Genomic DNA, 19,937 nt, shown 5'->3' on the forward strand with positions numbered 1-19,937 from the left:
TCATTTCTAGTTTCAGAGTAACAGCCGTGTTAGTCTGTATTCGCAAAAAGAACAGGAGGACTTGTGGCACCTTAGAGACTAACCAATTTATTTGAGCATGAGCTTTCGTGGGCTACAGCTCACTTCATCGGATGCATACTGTGGAAACATTTCTAGGTCACTTGTGGGAGCCAGCCATCTCTGTATGGGCCAAAGGAATCCCACCCTACTGCATGCATTGGAAGGGGGGGAAGAACAGCTGTGTCCGACAGCTAACTGGGCATTTGGGGGTGCATAAGGGAACATGGCAGCGGAATGAGCCATTCTCTGGCAGTCAGGGTAAAGGATTGACACCCAGAAAACCTGGGCTCTGAGCCCAGCCCTGCTTTGTGGCCTTGGACGAATCATTCCACCTTGGGGGGGGGTATATTACCACGGCACAAAGAAAAGGAGTACTTGTGGCACCTTAGAGACTAACCAATTTATTTGAGCATGAGCTTTCGTGAGCTACAGCTCACTTCATCGGATGCATACCGTGGAAACTGCAGCAGACTTTATATACACACAGAGAACATGAAACAATACCTCCTCCCACGCCACTGTCCTGTTGGTAATAGCTTATCTAAAGTGATCATCAAGGTGGGCCATTTCCAGCACAAATCCAGGTTTTCTCACCCTCCAGCCCCCCCCACACAAACTCACTCTCCTGCTGGTAATAGCCCATCCAAAGTGACAACTCTCTACACAATGTGCATGATAATCAAGTTGGGCCATTTCCTGCACAAATCCAGGTTCTCTCACCCCCTCACCCCCCTCCAAAAAACACACACACAAACTCACTCTCCTGCTGGTAATAGCTCATCCAAAGTGACCACTCTCCCTACAATGTGCATGGTAATCAAGGTGGGCCATGTCCAGCACAAATCCAGGCTCTCACCCTCCCCCCCCCGCTTTTTTTTTTTTCCCGGGGACACACACACACACACACACACACAAACAGCAGCAGGAGAGAGAGTTTGTGTGGGGGGGGCTGGAGGGTGAGAAAACCTGGATTTGTGCTGGAAATGGCCCACCTTGATGATCACTTTAGATAAGCTATTACCAACAGGACAGTGGGGTGGGAGGAGGTATTGTTTCATGTTCTCTGTGTGTATATAAAGTCTGCTGCAGTTTCCACGGTATGCATCCGATGAAGTGAGCTGTAGCTCACGAAAGCTCATGCTCAAATAAATTGGTTAGTCTCTAAGGTGCCACAAGTACTCCTTTTCTTTGTGCCGTGGTAATATACCCCCCCCCAAGGTGGAATGATTACACTACGTTTTTTGTAAAAAAAATTACACTATGTTTTTTGTACCTTGACATCACCCTGTGAATTACCACCATGGCATTCACAAGAGGTCGGGTCTGCAGGTTCACTGAGCATTCAGAGTCTGTCTTGCAGTTGGTGGAAATTGGCACAGATGCTTTGTCAGAGAATCTGGTCCCCTGAGCCTGGGCGATATCGGACTAAAACTCCAAGTCTGAAGAAGCAAAACAAATTCCATTATGCTGGGGAAAAATAAACCCAACAAAACCTAGTTGGCTGCAGGGTGAATCGATACCATCAGGTATCACTCCACCTAGGAATGCCACAGACAGACAATCAGCTGCCAGAGTTAGGTTTTAGAGTATCTCTGGCAGGGTTATTCTGGTCCTTATGCCACACTCTCTTGTGTCTTACTGCCAGCTATGCAGAACACACTCTTTGCCAAACAGATTAAAGCAGGTATCACCTTTCAGTCACTACAGTTGGACAGAGTCAGGCACTCAGGTCAATTTGGAACTAAAAGCAACAGGCTTCTCTTTATTTTAAAATGAAAAAAATCTGTATTTTCATAGGTAGGCAGGTCTTTGCTTGCAGGATACTCAATGTAGCAACAAACTAATGGTACAGGTAGTGACTGTCACCATATTTACTGCTATCATTATTATTGAGAGAGGAAGGATGGCCCACTAGTTAGGGCCTGAGACTTGGGAGATCCAGCTTCAGTTCCCAGCTCCATCACAAACTAGCTTGTGTGACATTGGGTGAGTCACTTAGGGTCACATTTTCAAAGGTATTTAGGCACCTAACAATGCAGATGGGAGTTAGGCCACTAGGTGCTTTTGAAACTACTGCTAAGCACCTATCCACATCTTTACACACTTAAATACCTCTAAAAAACTGGCCCTTAGTCTCTCTCTGCCTCTGTTCCCCATCTATCCAGCAGGGATAACAGCACTGCCCTATCTCACAGGGTACTGTGAGGATAAAGCCACTGAAGATTGTGAAGTGCTCAGATGCTATGGGTGGGGACGGGGGTGTCAGATAAATATCTCAGATAGATTGATTACACTGACGTCCACCCAAAAACCTAGTAAATCTACCTCTGCCATTTGGTATAACAGAATAAAACACTGTCACAGGGTCATTGTCAGTTTCCATGGAAATAAGGGCCACATTTTCAAAGTGCAGGGCTGGGATTTTCAAAAGATCCTATAGCAGACAGGAACTCAAATCCCATTCAATTTCCACAGCAGCTGCTTAATTCCTGCAGTCTCCTTTGGAAATCCAGCCTAGAGGTGCCCCACAGGGCAGCATGCAAATTTACAACACACGCTTGGGTAAATGCATGTGCAAACTGCCAGGTAGGCATCTAACTTGTCATGTAAGCACTCATATATCTGTGTGAGTAGTCATTTACCCAATCTGCATATTTCAGAGTAACAGCCGTGTTAGTCTGTATTCGCAAAAAGAAAAGGAGCACTTGTGGCACCTTAGAGACTAACCAATTTATTTGAGCATAAGCTTTTGTGAGCTACAGCTCACTTCATCGGATGAAGTGCGTGAAGCATCTGATGAAGTGAGCTGTAGCTCACAAAAGCTTATGCTCAAATAAATTGGTTAGTCTCTAAGGTGCCACAAGTACTCCTTTTCTTTTTGCCAATCTGCATATGCAGTCACCGTAGCACAGTGGTTGTACATTTGCATGCATGCATGTATCTCTGGCTCTCTCTACTGGAGAATTTTAACCCTAGATGTCTCAGTATACATGTCAGAGCAGAATTATTCAAAGACAATGCCCTGTTCTGTTCTTATTCAAGTGCCAGGTAAGGAGAAAAGCACTCTTTCTTTTTAAATTTAGAAAGTAAAGCATTTAAAGACTCCCAAAATAGTAACAATGTGTTTTTACAAATAAAAGCCGATTTTAAAGATTTAGGTTAAAGTCATTGGCTTTTTCACTCACCTGGCAGGACCTGAGTTTTGTGCTCTTAGTTTTTCTTCTGCACACTTACTATCATGGACTTTAAACAGAACAGGGCTTTGTGCTCTCACTGTATCAATGGTACCTTCAGCTGTATTAACTGCTAGTAACTATTTGCAGCATTTGAGCCAACCAATCAATAATGTGATTTAAAAATATTGTATAAATTATATAATATATTAATATTATATACATATGGATATTTTGAACTCTCATATCTATCTATCTATCTGGAGAGAGATTTTGCCCCCCCCCCCCCTTTTGGTTTCTAAGGTTTAGGATGCTCTTGGGTCCCTTTATTTATTTATGTATTTTTAAAGAAAACATTTCTGTTCTGCTGACTTCACCACACGAATAATTCCGCGGTGATGGAGGTCAAACCTTGTTATACCATGGCTTATTCTTGCCTCTGTGTGCAGAAAAACAAGCAAACAAAAAAGCCCTAGAACCACATTAAAGAACTGCGTTTCTCCCCGATTGGCCTCATTTACACAGGTAGATTATCACCCATAAATTCACACCACAGATACAGCATCACCATGGCAACAGCAAATGCTGTAGTGTAGACAGGGTTCAGGCATTTCGAGACCACGCTGGTAAAAGCCCCATCTACACGAGCAGCCTCCACTGTTAGTGCCACCAATGGACCTGCATCCATGAACTGGCGGGGAGAGGGGAGCGTCTCATCTTTGTCAGTGCAGACGAAAAGGCTGCTGTCAAGAATAAATCATATGAGAACATCGCTTGGCCACAGTCCTGTTTTCACAGCTATGTTTAAACATGGCTGGTTTTGTAGCACAACCTGGGCCAAATTCAGCACCTTCTAGCTGGTCTCCCATGTATTAGGCAAAGGCAGCCCTAGTGGGTACTTAGGTTACTAAGGCTGATTTTACAGTTGTAGCAGATGTTTGGTGGCATTTACCGAGGCCACACAGCAATGGATATTAATCTGACAGTTCTAGTTTTACCAAAAAATATAAATAAATCACAGTTCAGACAGCAGATAGACAACATCTTTTCCAAACTGCTCTGTGTTGCAGATTTGCTCTCCGCTAGAATACTGCAAACCAGATACATTAGAACTGTACCTCCAGTGCAAATATTCCTTACGAACAAACAATGGACGCAATCCCAATCCAAATGAATAAAGAGATACTGTAAACATCCTTTGACAAAAATATCCTACCAAATTAATGAAACTCAGACACAGAAAGGGCAGTACTTTTGGTGAGAAAGCATATCTGGAATACCAGATTCCATGCAACATGGCACAGTTAACAGTCACTGTTTAGGAGATCCAGGATTTGAGAATGTAGTGTATTGAAAACTGTTAAAATTGTAAGCTATCACTTGAAATTTCAAGGGTTTTCCTGGTCCTCCTTGCAGGGTAGGGGGCTCTGTAGGGAAGCTTGCAATCTGGATCTATCAGAGTCAGTCTGCAAAAAGCCAGCCTACCTAGAGCAAAGTGGGTGAGCCATGCCTTGCCGTAGGGAGCAGCCTGCTTTGTATCTGTTTTTGGTTCTTGTGTGTTAAGATTTTGGATTTTAAGAAATAAAGTAGTGATACATTGCAACCTTCCGGAAAGAGTATTCTATATTTTTACCTTTCTTTGTTTGTATGCTACGAACATAACAGAATGGGAGAGGGACTATTGGTCAGAGCTGAGGAGCTCTGGCAAAGTTATGTAGGGAAGACTGCAGAGCATCTGTGTATAAAGACTTTCAACCCAGGGTGCACTTATACCAAATCCTGCCTGCCTGGAGTACACTGCAATGCATGAGCCTGAAGTCAGGTGCCTTCTCCCACTCAAGAACAGTCACTGGGCTAGATTCACCCCTGGATTATGCTGGATTCTGGCAGCATAATCCATCTAACAGGGTTGCAAGCAGCAGAAAATTTGGCTTGAAGGGGAGTACAGAAAGATAATGTACCAGCAACCTTCACTTTCCAGAAGAAGCCTGAAGAAGGCTAGTACCACCTAGAAGTGGTCACAGGTGGGAAATACAGCAATTTATTGGAAACCCCGTGAGGCTTTCACTGGCAGCATCTCACCCTTCAGGCTGCTTGCCCTTCCCTGGCAGCAAATCTCCTTGGGTCACTGTGTTCACTGCTGGGGCAGAGAAGCAATTTGCACCCCAGCTGCTAGTGCGGGTGAATCAAACCCATTTACTACCACTGTACTTAGGATGCATCATTGCTTTTACAAGGCATGTTCTGTTATACTCTTGGAATGGCTGTCTAATCAGTTCTGACCTATATAGCTACACTGGGTACCAGCAGAGATGTGACTGTCATCAGCCAGAAATTCTTCCTGTCATGTCCATTTGATATAAGTCACATTAGAACACCCCCATATACCTCTCTGTACTCACCCTTGACATCTCCAGGTCTGCTGAGCCTGTCTGACTTGCAGTGGAATCACAGGACACAGCCTAGGACCTATCCAATGCTCACTGAAGTCAATAAGGGTATGCCTACACTGCAATTAAACCCCCACGGCTGGCTCATGCTAGCTGCTTGGGCTAAGGGTCTATTTAATTGTGGTGTAGACATTTGGGCTCATGCTGAAGCCTGGGCTCTAGGACCCTGCAAGATGGGAGGGTCCCAGAGCTGGGGCTGCAGCCGGAGCTTGAACATCTACACTGCAGTTAAACAGCTCCTTAGCCTGAGCCCTTTGAGCCCGAGTCAGCTGGCATGGGACAGCTGCAGATGTCTACCTGCAGTGTAAACACACCTTTAGTCATTCCATTCATATCAGTGCGAGGGAGACTGGGCCCTGTGAGAATGGAGGGTGTTTCAGGAGCGTGGGTGGGAGGAACAATGAAAACAGACTGTGCTGGCCCCACCTAATTGTCAGCACGCCTGCTCTGACTCACTCGCACAAGGCTGGGTGGTTTGAGCCAGCCCCTCCTCCTCCTCGGCATGAGTTACAGAATAGCAACAGGCCTGTGGGTGAAGGTGGAGTATGAACACTTAAAGCAGCCTGAATTTGCTCTGAGCTCGTAACAGATACACACCCCAGTCCAGCAGGTGGAAAACAACCACCCCAACAAGGGGATGCACACACCTCTTCTGGCCTTTGTGCTCGTAAGGTACAGAAAAGGGCAACAAAAATTATTAGGGGTGTGGAACAGCTTCCATACGAGGCAAGATTAAAAAGACTATTCAGCTTAGAAAAGAGATGACTAAGGTGGGATATGAGAGAAGTCAATAAAATCATGACTGGTGTGGAGAAAGTGAGTAAGGAAGTGCTATTTACCCTTTAGAATCATAGAATATCAGGGTTGGAAGGGACCTCAGCAGGTCATCTAGTCCAACCCCCTGCTCAAAGCAGGGCCAATCCCCAACTAAATCATAGAACACAAGAACCAGGGGCCACCCAACAAAATCAACAGGCAGCGGGTTTAAAACAAAATAAAAGTACTTCACACAACCGTGGAACTCATTGCCAGAGGATGATATGAAGGCCAAAAGTATAACTGGGTTCAAAAAAGTATTAGATAAGTTTATGGAGGACAGGTCCATCAAAGGCTATTAGCCAGGATGATCAGGGATGTAATCCCATGCCCTGGGCGTCCCTAAGCCTCTGACTGCTAGAAGCTGGGACTGGATGACAGGGGATGAATTGCCCTGTTCTGTTCATTCCCTCTGAAGCATCTGGCATTGGCCTCTGTTGGAAGACAGGTTACTGGGCTAGATGGACCATTGGTCTGACCCAGTGTGGCCATTCTTCTGTTCAAGGAAGTACAGTAGATTCCACTGAATAGCAACCTGGACATTAACAACTTCTGGTTAATAGCACCATTTTGCTAGGAACCAATCCCATCTCATTGACTTTTAACGTTAATGGGATTTGGATACTGGTAATGGCATGCTGCTTATTAGCAACAGGTTTTTGGAAGAAAGGCTCCATGATAGGCAAGTTTGCAAGGATGCAACTAGAGAAGGAAGCACTAGGACCTGCTTTCCCTGGCTGCTGCCTTGCTAACCTGCCTGGAGCCAGCACTCAGCAGGTCCCAGTGCTTCCTTCCCACAGTGCAGCCTCACAAACCTGCTTTCTGCTCATTAGCAACTACCAGATAATAACTTTTTTGCTGGAAACTGAGGTTTGTTAATAAGTAGAATCTACTGCAGTGGAGAAAATGGATGAGCAGCGATTCCCTCAAGACACCAGGACTTAGGTGTATTTGTCCCTAAACACTGAAAAAGGATGTGCCCTGAAATATTAGAAAGCTGGTGACTTAAGGCCCTAACATCCATCAAGCCAAGAGAATCCTGTTACGTACCGGGCACATACTGTTTAAAGACCACTGGATTTTAGCCAGTAGCTCCTAAAAAAAAAAAAAATTACACTTTGGTGTGTAAATCCAGACAAGATCCTGCCTATGCAACCTGTTGTCACCCAGATACACACATACAGAATAAATGAATATTAATGGCAGTCATACATATGCATACTGGGGGAGAACAGACCTCTCCCAACCTCTCTTTTATTCCTGTTTATCTTTTGGCGGCTGTGCTCTGGCAAGCATCACAATATGCTTCTCTCTAGCCGCACCTACTGGCCTCAAATGGAAGTGCTTCATTAAATTTTAGTCTCCATATTGCTTTATAGATCCATATATGCTTTACAGCGTTTACAACTGTATTGCTAAAATAGATACGAGGCAAACAGCAGTCTCCTGACAATCATTAACAAAAATTCCTCTCACACAACACTTCACAGCCTTGGGTATCTCATATCCTTGGGAAAACATTACAGCAACAGAGACAGTATCTTACACAGCAAAACAAATGAAGGATCCTGATTGGCCACTAAACAGTTCAGAGCTTCCAACAAAGCAAGAGAGGGGATCAGATACTGAAGCGAATTAGGTTTAATTGGTTTTAATGCTCAAACAGACTCTGTTTATTTCTTTATGCTCTAGATGTATGCTGTTGAATCAGAGGTTGCAGACACACAAAATAATTCCGGTGCGATATCCTGGCTTCATGTTGCAGCGTAATCTCTCCCTCCTCTTCCTGGTGGAAGTATGTGTGTTTTCCCCCCTCTACTTGTACCCAAATGCTTAGGAGCAGGGGGAATCCAACCATGCAACTGCCTTTGTTCCCCAGTCTTCAATGGGGATAGGGGACTGGCTCCCCACACATTGGAAGGCCATCCCTTCCCTGCACATAATGGGCAGTGGAGAGCGTTCCTGATGTCACCATGCTGCTTGCTGTTGGAGATACAGGCAGTATTGATCAGAACTCGAGGCTCATAAGCAGCAGGCTAAATACCACACGTGAGAGGCACACAAGGGACATATGTGCTTCCCATGATTCTTTAAGCTGACAAGACACCGTTTGCTAAAGAGCACAAGATACATGAAAGGTCCCCAACACAGTTAATAGCTGCGCTGTCTCTTTCATGGCCTGAGAGAATGGGGTTGCTAGTATTTGTTTACATTTTCTGCCAACCAGATCTGCGGACTCCAAGCTGTTGCTTCAATGGAGCCTGACCTCAGTAAAACAAGAGCTATTGATTCCTGAACCGTGTCCCTGTGGCTGATTCCTGAACCACAGTCACCTGCTAGATACTTCTGTTGCTTGTCCCTACTGTGCCCCCTCTACTCCTCAGACAGAATAGGGCCCTTTCAGTAACTAGGGGGAAGGCAGCATAGGGCTCAAGTCTTTCATCTTGCAACTTCATAACAAGCTGCACTCTCCCACTTCCTACCCCACTCACCAACAACCCTCTCTAATTTCTTCCCCATTTCCACCAAGCACCTCTCTTGTCTATAAGGTCACAACTGCTTTCTCATAGGAGCATCCTAATTCCACCATTATGGAGACCAAGCTCAGCAGCATTTCATAGCCAAGCTGGGGAAAAGAGAACAAAAGTGAAAGATCTTTAGAGGGTTGTTGCTTCCCATCCAAAATAGTTGGTCAGGTTTGCATGATTTTGTCATAAATGTTTCCTGCCTCCTGGAGTTAAGAGCAGCAGCCACAAAGAAATCCCTTTATGTAATTAATAACAAGTCTTGGGATAAGCTTCTTTTCATTCACAAAATGAGGTGATGTCAAGGCTACAATTCACATTTCTGGAAAGCCCTGTTCTGTTTGCATGTAGATTCATGCCCTCTCCATCACTCAAAAGAAGAGGAGAAAGAAGACTCTCCTCCTATAATTCAAATTCTATTTCTTAATTTATTAAAAATCCCTAACACCTTTGAAAATGCTATGTAAAGTCATTAACAATAACATGTCTTCACCCATCCTTAGAGTTTTATTAGCACCAACATATGGAATTCCAGGCTGGCCTAGAAAAAAAAAAACAGTAGTAAAGAAAGCATCAGGGATGCCAATCCCACATCTAAAGCTTTGCCACTATTAAATCTTTCCAAAGGGTTAAGGCAGCAAACAAAGGACATTTCTTTCTCATCAAGCCCCCAGTCTAGGTCTCCAGTGATATTCCCTTCACTTTGCTAACACACCAGCCTATGCTCATGTGAAGGGAAGCACCCTTGGCTTTCTCCCACCACCACAGCACAAAGGAAATAACTTCCTAAAATATAACCTGAAACAGTGTATGGCCAACATTTTGGAAGGATTGGCAGTATTACTTTGCAGGTGTGTGTGGATGGCATGGGGAGAAGAGGAAGAGGATTCTGTTCATTCTTGGAGCCAGTTTTGTGCTTTAATACTAGCTGTAACAATCAGACACATACAAGGAGATGTAATAAGCCAGCAGCACTCTTTCAAAAATATTTATTAGCTTATTAAAGTGACCTGTTGTTGCTGCTGCTGCTGCTGCCAGATCAAGTTGACAGAAAACCCACACTGCAGGAATCCAGCCCCTTTAACACTGTCTCCAGCTGAAACGTCACTTTCTCTCTCTCTCTCACACACACATACTTTTTACAAAAATAAGGACAGTAGCGAACCTCTCAGCGAGCTGAATAATCAAAAGAGTATTTGATATTTGAATATTCTATTTGCATATTCAAACCTTGCAGCCCACAACATATCCTTTTGGGCACATTGGGAGGGGACAAGAACACCCAGCCACACTAGATAAGGCTCATTGGCTAGATGCTTCTGATAAGAGATTAGCAGAGACATGGAGACAATTAGATTCCACAGTTAACACCTGCTAGGATGGAAGAAGTTCAGATGTCTCTTAGTGCTATTATTTAATTGGTTTCTCTGCATACTCAACAGTACAACTGTGCCCCTGGACATCACCTGCACAACCAGAAGGGCCACAAGAGAGTTTCCTTTTTTTAAAAAAAACCAAAAGAACAGATTTTTGAGAAAACAGAAGGAGACCCTAAATCCTCAAAAGATACAGATTTTCCACACCTGTCCCTGGATGGAACCAAAACCTTTAACAACTGTCCCCACACCACCTTTCAATGATCAGACTTGGGACGCCAGCATCTCACTCACAATGAGGAGACTGCACATTTAGTAATATTGAGATACTGCATTTAACTACCCAAACCCAACATTATGTGCAGAAACCAGCAACAAGGGTCACTTGGCTCAGCCCTGGGACTGCCACACATCAGAGGACCTTCCCTGGTCCAAGGCTGCTTTACCTCAACGTCATGCACATTCTTCATGTCCAGCTACGCACTCTGTACCGGCCTACCCTCCAGAACACCAGCTTCCCAAACTGCCCTCTGTTGTGAAGGGGAAGCAGCAGACTCCCTAGTATTGTCAGCCTACATGCAGTATTGAATCATGCCAGAACTCAGGAGTGCCCCTTGGCCACTTACCCCTTAGTTTCTAGTAAAATGCTTCATCATCTATTGTTTCCTTAACCTTTCGCTACTTTCTGCTCTTTCCCTGTTCTCAGGCCCTGCCCACATCTGCTTCTCTCAACGCTCTGTGCCAGCTGAGATGTCTAGAGACGATGCAGAGCTAGTGAACTAGACATGGAGATAGCATGTATTCCAGGAAAACACGGGAGGAAAGTTTTATATGTAAACCGGCTAATGGGTCAGTGCATTTCCCCCCCTCTTTTTTGGTGGTCTCTCTTTTTCCCTTTCTTTGGCTCAAACCTCATTATTACTCCTTTTAGCCAATCTATCCCAGAGTCTCAATTCCCTGTGCCCTCTTTACACTGTTCCCTCTTCCCTCAGCACAGGCAGAGAAAAGGCAGTTCAAGCCAGAGTATGTCACAAAAAATGTCCCTCCAGGCAAGTCCCCTTTTCATTTCTGCTCTGGCTCTTCTGCCACTGTTGTCACCTCGATGGTGGTGGTATGTTCGTCTGATGCCGTGGCATCCTCAATGGCGCTAGACGGCACCGTCACAATCGTGCTCCCACTGGGAGCCATTTGTGTTACGTTCTGTATGGTGGTGCCTAGTCCCGGGAGGGTGAGCAGCTGAAAAGGGCTCACCACTTTCACCACAGTGCTGCCATCTTGTATGGCTGCTGTGCTGAGGACTGTCAGGTTGGAAGCGTCGGGATGGATCTCAACAGTGTTGGGGAAACTAGAGCCTGAGGAAGCCAGTACGGTGTATCCTCCCAATAACGGTGAGGCCGGGGAGCTGGCTGAGGGTGCCTGCGATGTACTTTTCCCAAGCACTGAGGCTGGAAGGGCAGACACCACTTTGCTGAGAGGGAGGTTGGCCAGCTGAGAGACGGGCACTCCTGGGGCCAAGGCAATTTGTGCTGACTGGGCCAGGACTTGAGAGGTGATAGCAGCTGGCCCAGATGTGGCCCTGGTAAGTCTGGGGCGTTTTAAAGGTGCTGGGATGGAGACTGGAGTCAGAGTCATCAGCACGTTGTTGAGGTGCTGCGATTTGTGCTTCAGCTCCTTTGCTCGCTTGCGGTGCTCGTCACATTGCTGCTCCAATGCTGAAAAGAGACCGTAATGAACGTTAGTACGGGTACTCTCCAACCTCCACCTAACATAAGCTTCCCAGTGGTCATCTTCCCAGTTTTAACAGCATAGCAACAACTGTAGTAAAATAAGCAAGGCAATATAGCTCATTCTTTAGCATCATTCCAAGATAAACTGATTTAGCATGCATTGACTTAGCAAAAGAAAAAATCTACTTTCCTACACAGAAAAACTCCAGGATAGTATCAGCGATGCCAACAGAAGAGACACGGAAATTCCAGGTGGGCATACCTGCTAAATCCCGTGTGTATTGTTCTCTTGAGCGATCCATCTGGCACTTGTGGCTAGCTAGAACTTTCTTTACCAGGTCCAGCATGCCGAAATTCTGGACTATGTTGTTGAGTAAGACAGCATCTTAAAACAGAAAAATAGATACTGATCGTTGAGGAAAGAATCATTCTCTACAGAAAGAATTTATCTTTTTCTTGGTAAAACACAGATATGCCAAAGCAGCAGTTCTCAAACCGTGGGTCGGGACCCCAAAGTCAGTTGCAACCCCATTTTAATGGGGTCACCAGGGCTGACGTTAGACTTGCTGGGGCCTAGGGCCAGGGCTGAAGCCCGAGCCCAACCACTCTCTGGATGGCGGGGCTCAGGTTACAGGTCCCCGACCTGGGGCTGATGCCCTTGGGGTTTGGCCCTTCCACCCAGGGCGGTGGGGCTCAGGCAGGCTCAGCCTTCAGTCCCCCCTCCTGGGGTTGTGTAGTAATTTTTGTTGTCCGAAGGGAGTTGCAGTGCATGAAGTTTGAGAACCACTGTGCTAAAGTGACGTAGCCAAATCTGTTTTAGGATAATGCAAGAGGTCAGAGCTTAAGAATTCATTAATATTTATGCTTAGAATACTGAGAAAGAAAGGATGGGGAGAAGCATCAAGGGATGATTAAGAGACAATAGTCCTTTCTTCCCAAACAGAGATTGAGAAGAGAGGTCTCGGGACACATAGCTAGTTGCTGTCTGAACAGCAAGCGCTACTGACAGGCTGACCAAAGCGTGGTCAGAGGAGAGAATTGCTTTCACAGGATACAATCTAGAAGCTTTTTTCTCCCCACTTTATGAGTGCTGAAAATTCTCTCTCTAGCTCAGTTTATGGGAAGCATTAATCTAGATGAGTTTAGCAATTACTTTTATTTTCATTCTGTTTTCTCAGTGCTTGTATTAAATCTTGTGGTTAAGATGACTTGTCTGAGAATTTCACAAAGACATCCCCAAATAAGAGAATCCCATAACTGAAGGGCAAAGGGTTTCCCAAAGTGACACTGCCCCTCAGTCTCAGTGAGGTGGCAAGACAAGGTGTGTTTCCTCCCAGCAAGACGTGCTGTGAAAGGCCACGGCAGGCAGTACATAAGGAAAAAACTCAAAGATTAAGGAGGACACAATAGCTGACAGCAGTGTTGGTCCCAAGTGCCAGACATTCCAAAATATGAAGCAGTCATATTAAATTATTTTTCTATATTCAGTGACATGTGTGAGTGGGAAGGACAGTCAATTTCCTTCAATCACGTGGTGCGTTACCTTCTAATGATGCAGCGCAATGAACTGCAGAAACTGGCTCAGATTAGCAGGGCATATGCACAGATGGCAAAGCCAGTGGGAATCTGTTTGTCAGCTGCTGGAAACAAATTTGTACCACAGACTGCATTGCAGATTCTAAGGAAACTGGCCACAAAACTATCCTGCACCACTGATGCACCGTCCATAGTGGCCAGTTATTTCCATACCCCACTCTGCATGTGAGAATTAAAGGGATGCCAGCAAAGTGAGCATAATTCATTCTGCTGTAGTTAAGACTAGCTTTTTATTTAAAGTTTGACTCTAAGTGCTCGAAAAATCTACATGGCTACTTGGATTGCCTTGAAATATGGTGTGCCTCATTGTGTGCCACACAAATCTGGGGTCGTCTGACCAAGGAAGTCCCAAAATACATCTCCCAAAACAAAAGTTGAGAGATTCTGGCAACCTTTTTTGGCTCACAGACAAAGCTCAACAAGGGCTCAAGATCACTGCATGAGGGTCCCTAAGGCTAGAGTGTTACCCCAACAGAGTGCATGGCACCCACCAGCCCTTTGTGAGAAATCAAATTACACTGCTATTTCAAAAAGATTTTGCTTCTCATCACAAGCCTCATGTGATTATTCTTGCTCCTAAGGTATTACACTGAGCATGTAGAGAGTGAGAGGCTAACTATCTGGAAAACTACTTCCAGGTCACAGGGCTGGTGGGTGCCAGTATCATTTCAGTGCAGAATCGTCTCAGGTGTCAGCAGTGAGGTGGGATCTGAGAGGAGTCTATGGACTTAATGATGGGTAGGTGAAAATATAGCTTTAGGTGGCATACATGAGTGAAGGGCTATAAAAGGGTCTGAAGTGTCTGTCAAATTTGACAAATGTGGTACTCTGTAGGGAGAAGAGGCTCAATATTTCAGTGCAGGTAGTGCCTGTCCACTAGAGCAACAAGGCAGAACGGGAGTATGTTATGGGTGCTGTGGGGCAGGACTCAAAGAGGGCAGAGTTAAGGGTATGTGGGCGTTTACCTTAACTGTATTTCCTGGTTTTCAGAAGACTGATTTTGCTGAACTCAACATTCTCGGAGGGCATGAGCTATCACCTGGCAACCTTAACTCTGCATTCACAAAGGTTTTTTGCGATTTAATAATAAGAATAATAATCAAGACACAAAGATACTGCTTATTAGCTCCTGCAATCAAGCTCTTACCACTGAGCTGTAAGGGAGGATCCTGGACCCGTTGCTGTAATCCCTTCATGGTCTCCACAAGCTCCTGGTGAAACTCTTCGATCACTTCTTCCAGCAGCCCTGCATCCTTCAGACCACGCCAGAATGCAAATGTGTCATCTAGGGGAGCAGCCAGTATAAGAGAGAACCTCAGAGTACAAGGAAAAGGCAGTGGGGGGGCTGAATGACTGATACATCACCATGTCTTACTGTGAGGTGAAAGGGGTGTGCACATTCAGCAATCCTATTGAAAGGCAGAAGCTCACCCTAGACTTTTCTCTGGTGGGGTTTGAAGCAGAAGACATTCTATCTCTAGGCAGGTGGGGATGGGGCAAAACCCAGTATGAACAGGCATCCCAAGGCAATGGGTGAAAAACCAAGTTGACTGCGTAGTTTTAAAGGAAGAACATACTTTTCCCTTATAGTCCTCCTATTCCCCATATCACACAGGACTGATCCTGCCCAACAGGGCAGAGAAGCTGCAGAAGAACCTGTGAGTCACTTTGAACCCTGAGCCAGAAGGACTGAGGCAGAGCTCCCGCTAGGAGTCTCACTCACTTCTCTTCCACAACCCAGCACAGGCAGCTGGATGCAGCACCACAAATCCCTATCCCATTTCGGTGTCAGACGTTATCCTCCATGATCCTTCTTAATTCTGCTGAATCAGAGAAGCAAGGGAGAAATCTCAGGACTCACACCCAGGTTCCTCTGAGGGCAATGGCCAGAATTTGATCCATGCTTGGGTATTCTGACACTTGGAAGCAATTTCATGCCAAGAAGATGTTGTGGCTACACTGCAAACACAAAGGACTTAGTCCTACACTACAATAATCTAAAGCTATGCCAAATAAATACCATGAAGATCAGGCAGCTGAGTATGGGAACACCTACAGCAGAAACAGTTTTCCTACTCACCCTATCTTTTTTTTCTCCTCAACCTTCTCCCCCTACATCCCTTTCAAATGTAGGTAGCGCACATGGAGTATGATAGGAGATATTAACAGCATTATGTCTTGTTTTCCTGAACTGTACCTCCAATGCTAGTGGTCCAATCACTGGCTTCCTCACAAGTTTCTATGGTGATTGTAGCAGGAGATCCATTTACTGCAACCAAGATTGAAAAGGAAAAGAAAACACAAGTCATGGCTTCACAAGTCTTGCCACATAGCATCAGGTTGTCCCTGTATTATACACCCACCATGTTACATCCAAGAAAACAGGCAAGTCCATGCAGTACTCAATATTGTATCAGCTTATCTCCTCCAGCTGAAAGCCAAACAAACAGAGACTCCGAAATGGGATTAAAAGTCACATGAGGCCATTGTGTGAGCTTTGCTTACCTTTCCATACAGCTGGGCAATACCCTGGGCACTATTTACACAACTCCTGCAAAATTCTCTTTGCCTTGGGGAGAGTCATTTCTTTATTATATTAATTTTTCTATTATTATTATTATAAACAGAGGGCTGGCAAGTAGAATTTGTATCTGGTCTGGTAAGTGTTCAGGACAATTATCTGGCTTGTCGCCAATCTACAGGACATGAAAGAAATATAAAATTCTTAACAGACTGCCTCTGACCTGTGGTTTGACTGGCCTGAAGACTGAACTGACCCCGTCATTCCTACAGATAATACACATTGGGGTACTGTCCTACCCTTGCTGCCTCCAGGGTATATAACTGTGATCATATTTCCGCCCAGCCACTCGTGATCTCTGCTCTCCACAGCCCTTTCCAATCTCTATGGTATTGTTACTATGGAGACGAAGGAGTCACATGTCAGTTGAGCTGCCAGGAGGATGTCAAGCTGCATGCTGGAGCTGTACAGCTCAAAATCTGGGCCAGAGATGCAGTGATCATTCTGGGAGCACCAGAATGCTCTCCTGAAAGACGAGCAGTTTGTAACGCTCCGTAGCTTTCAAATAATTCTTTCCCTGAGCAATTTGTTCCTTCTACTCTGCAAATTTGGTTTCCCCCACTTGTGCCAAATACAGCCTGACATCAACAGTGTGGAAACTTCCTGGTTTGCGTGTTAACATCTTGGATTATATTAATAGAATTGCTCACAGCAACAAGGGTTACAGCTATGCTGTGGGGTGGAACTAACCCTGAAATAAACAATGGGTTAAGCATGTACAGCAACCATAAATATTAGCCCAAAGCATGGAATTCAATTGTTAAATACTCTGGGCAGAGCCAGCACAAGGGTAAAAACAATTTTTGCTTTTCTCCTGCAAAAATCTATGGCTATCAGATTTTTTTTTGTGTAAGTTCTCAGCGGCAAAAGGATTTGCAAATATAAGTATTTAGAAATAGGAGCACATTTCCACCAAAAACATTCCCTGCTTAAGACAAATCAAATTTAGAACAAACTCTAAAGCAATATCCTTTTAAATTCATTTTTGTAACTTATTTGTGTGAGATCTGATAGAAATTTGTAGCATTCCATGGCTGCACTTAATCTTTCATCAGACAAAAGCAATAAATAATTCAGAAACGGAGCCTTAAATGAAAATATCTAAATTATTCAGAAGGAAGTCAGTTGCCATCTTTGAAAGAAAGTGCAATGAAAGGGGCTCCAAATCCAGCATGCTGCGACAAAGAAATCAGGCTCATCTCTGCAGCCTACTGCCATGTACACTGAGAACAGCTAGCAGCTGATCAGATGCTGGCACTGAAGGATGACCACATCACAGGGGGACTACTGCACTAATTCCTGTGGATTATCTGGAGGCCACTACTTTAGCTATGTAGCTCCTAGTAAGCCAGGATGCAGTACGGGTAACTCTTTAGAATGAATTTCTTACAGAGTATCTAAGTGATTTCCTTCCAGGCAGCTACTGCTCTGCCATGCAGCATTACAATAGCTGCTTCTGCATAGCTCCAACATGGGAGACCCAGCAACAGGGGGAGGGGGAGAAGTGAAGGAGGAAAAAAGCAACAAGAAAAAACATGATAGAGACAACAGTAACTGCATTCATAAGGAAGCAGTAATTAAGCTTTGATTCGTAAGAGCCCCAGTAACAAGGGCTATGGAAAACACTAAACATACCATCTGCAGAGGCAGGGGTGAGAGGAATATACTCTGTCGACGTCTGGCTGGTCAGAGATACTCTGGCTCCGGTCAGGTCAATTTTAGTGCTTCGGCAGGTGTTTGAACAGACCTTGGTATGTTGGTAGAAATCCAGCTCTCCGGAGTCCATGATCTTCCTGCAGCACAAGGAATGAGTATGAGTACACACTCGTATCAGTATGTCCCAGACACAGTGAGAAAGATCACTGAAAAACAGCTCCCCTTCTGAAGTTTTTAACTGCATTTCGAACACACAAACCTCTCCAAATCCGGCACGAATTAACTCTGCATTTCAGCTTCCTGCCCTTCTTTTCTCTTAAATTGGCCTGGTGGAGAGGAAGCAGGACATGAGATTGCCCTGCAGGATAATCAACTGCTGAAGTGCCCTCGAGACTCCTCCTCAAGGGGCCAGTAAAGATCAGAGGGACTGGCAGAGGTAATGGGCCAAGAGTTGCTTCTCTTTTCTCCCAATTATCCATTCTGGAGGGAACAGTAACCAAATTAGTGGCCCATAAATGAAAGTGTGAGTGAGAAAGTCCACTCTGACAGGAAGAGAGGGGAAAAATTGTTTACCAACAAGACAAGCATTTAATCCCCTTCTATACAGCCTTTACATGTGAGTTTAACAACTATACCACTCACTAGAGCTTAATACCACGCTAATACATTATGGACAGAGAAAACCTGTGTCAGAATATCCACATTCGAGCCAAGGTAGAGACCTAGACTAGGAGCAAGGTTTCTGAACATTATTCTAACATGGCTTGAACCTACAGGCTGAGCAAAGCGTATTAGAAGCCGGCTTGACAACAAGTGGGTCTGAATTGCGAAGAATACAAGATTGTTTTATCAGCTGAAAGACCCATGTAGATTGGGCCTTACTATGCAAGTTTTTGTGTGGAGAGGTCAGTGATCAGCCTGTCCAAGAATGACCTGTGTGAGAAATGGAAAGGGAAGGAGCGCTGTATGGCAGTGTGGTGAAAGATGCTCTCTCTCTGTCTGCTCTATAAGGAAAGGTTACAGAACATTAAGGATGAGGAAGAGAAACATGGACTCTTCACTGGTGAAGAGCACCATGCTGCAGCTTCTCTCATTCGCTCCTTCGGTGCAAACAGATACATTAGCAAAGCAAAGTGAAGCAAAGTAGGAACTAGGGAACCTGAGATGAAGATAAAACTGCCGGAGAGGAGGCACCTTGCTGAATGAGCACAGAGCAATGTATATTAATGGAAAGCTGTCAAAGCAAGTGTCACAGCAGGTTAATGAAATCAGGAAGCGGCTATTACCCAGAGAGAATAAGGTTCCACAGGAAGCAGCAGAGAACTTGAATTCCAGACTTCTCTAAGGGTATGTCTACACTACGAAATTAGGTTGAATTTATAGAAGTCGGTTTTTTAGAAATCGTTTTTATATATTCGAGTGTGTCCCCCCCCACACAGAAAATGCTCTAAGTGCATTAACTCAGCGGAGTGCTTCCACAGTACCGAGGCAAGCGTCAACTTCCGGAGTGTTGCACTGTGGGTAGCTATCGCACAGTTCCCGCAGTCTCTGCTGCTCATTGGAATTCTGGGTTGAGATCCCAATGCCTGATGGGGCTAAAACATTGTCATGGGTGGTTCTGGGTACATATCTTCAGGCCCCTGTTCCCTCCCTCCGTGAAAGCAGCAGCAGACAATCGTTTCGCGCCTTTTTTCTTGAGGAAATGAGGCTCAAAAGTTCGCGGTTCTTTTCCTGTCTACCTGGCCAGTGCATCTGAGTTGAGAGTGCTGTCCAGAGCGGTCACAATGGAGCACTCTGGGATAGCTTCCGGAGGCCAATACCGTCGAATTATGTCCACAGTACCCCAAATTCGACCCGGCAAGGCCGATTTAAGCGCTAATCCACTTGTCAGGGTGGAGTAAGGAAATCAATTTTAAGAGCCCTTTAAGTCGAAAAAAAGGGCTTCATTGTGTGGACGGGTGCAGGTTTACATCGATT

General features: G+C 45.0%; 1 protein-coding gene across 3 annotated transcripts in view; it reads right to left on the bottom strand.

Annotated features, from left to right (window-relative positions):
• Positions 1-8,124: 8,124 nt before the first annotated feature.
• The window catches only part of GMEB2 (glucocorticoid modulatory element binding protein 2), a 43,289-nt gene continuing 31,476 nt past the window's right edge, over positions 8,125-19,937 (bottom strand). For all 3 annotated transcript variants that reach the window (XM_077832033.1, XM_077832035.1, XM_077832036.1), the window contains 5 exons: positions 17,940-18,097; positions 15,921-15,992; positions 14,871-15,008; positions 12,390-12,512; positions 8,125-12,112 (listed from right to left, as the gene is read on the bottom strand). In XM_077832033.1, coding sequence (XP_077688159.1) covers positions 11,463-12,112; positions 12,390-12,512; positions 14,871-15,008; positions 15,921-15,992; positions 17,940-18,097 — 1,141 coding nt within the window. In that variant the 3' untranslated portion in view covers positions 8,125-11,462. The remainder of the gene's footprint in view (positions 12,113-12,389; positions 12,513-14,870; positions 15,009-15,920; positions 15,993-17,939; positions 18,098-19,937) is intronic.

This window comes from Eretmochelys imbricata, chromosome 13, assembly GCF_965152235.1.
Source record: "Eretmochelys imbricata isolate rEreImb1 chromosome 13, rEreImb1.hap1, whole genome shotgun sequence".
NCBI classification, from domain to species: Eukaryota; Metazoa; Chordata; order Testudines; family Cheloniidae; genus Eretmochelys; species Eretmochelys imbricata.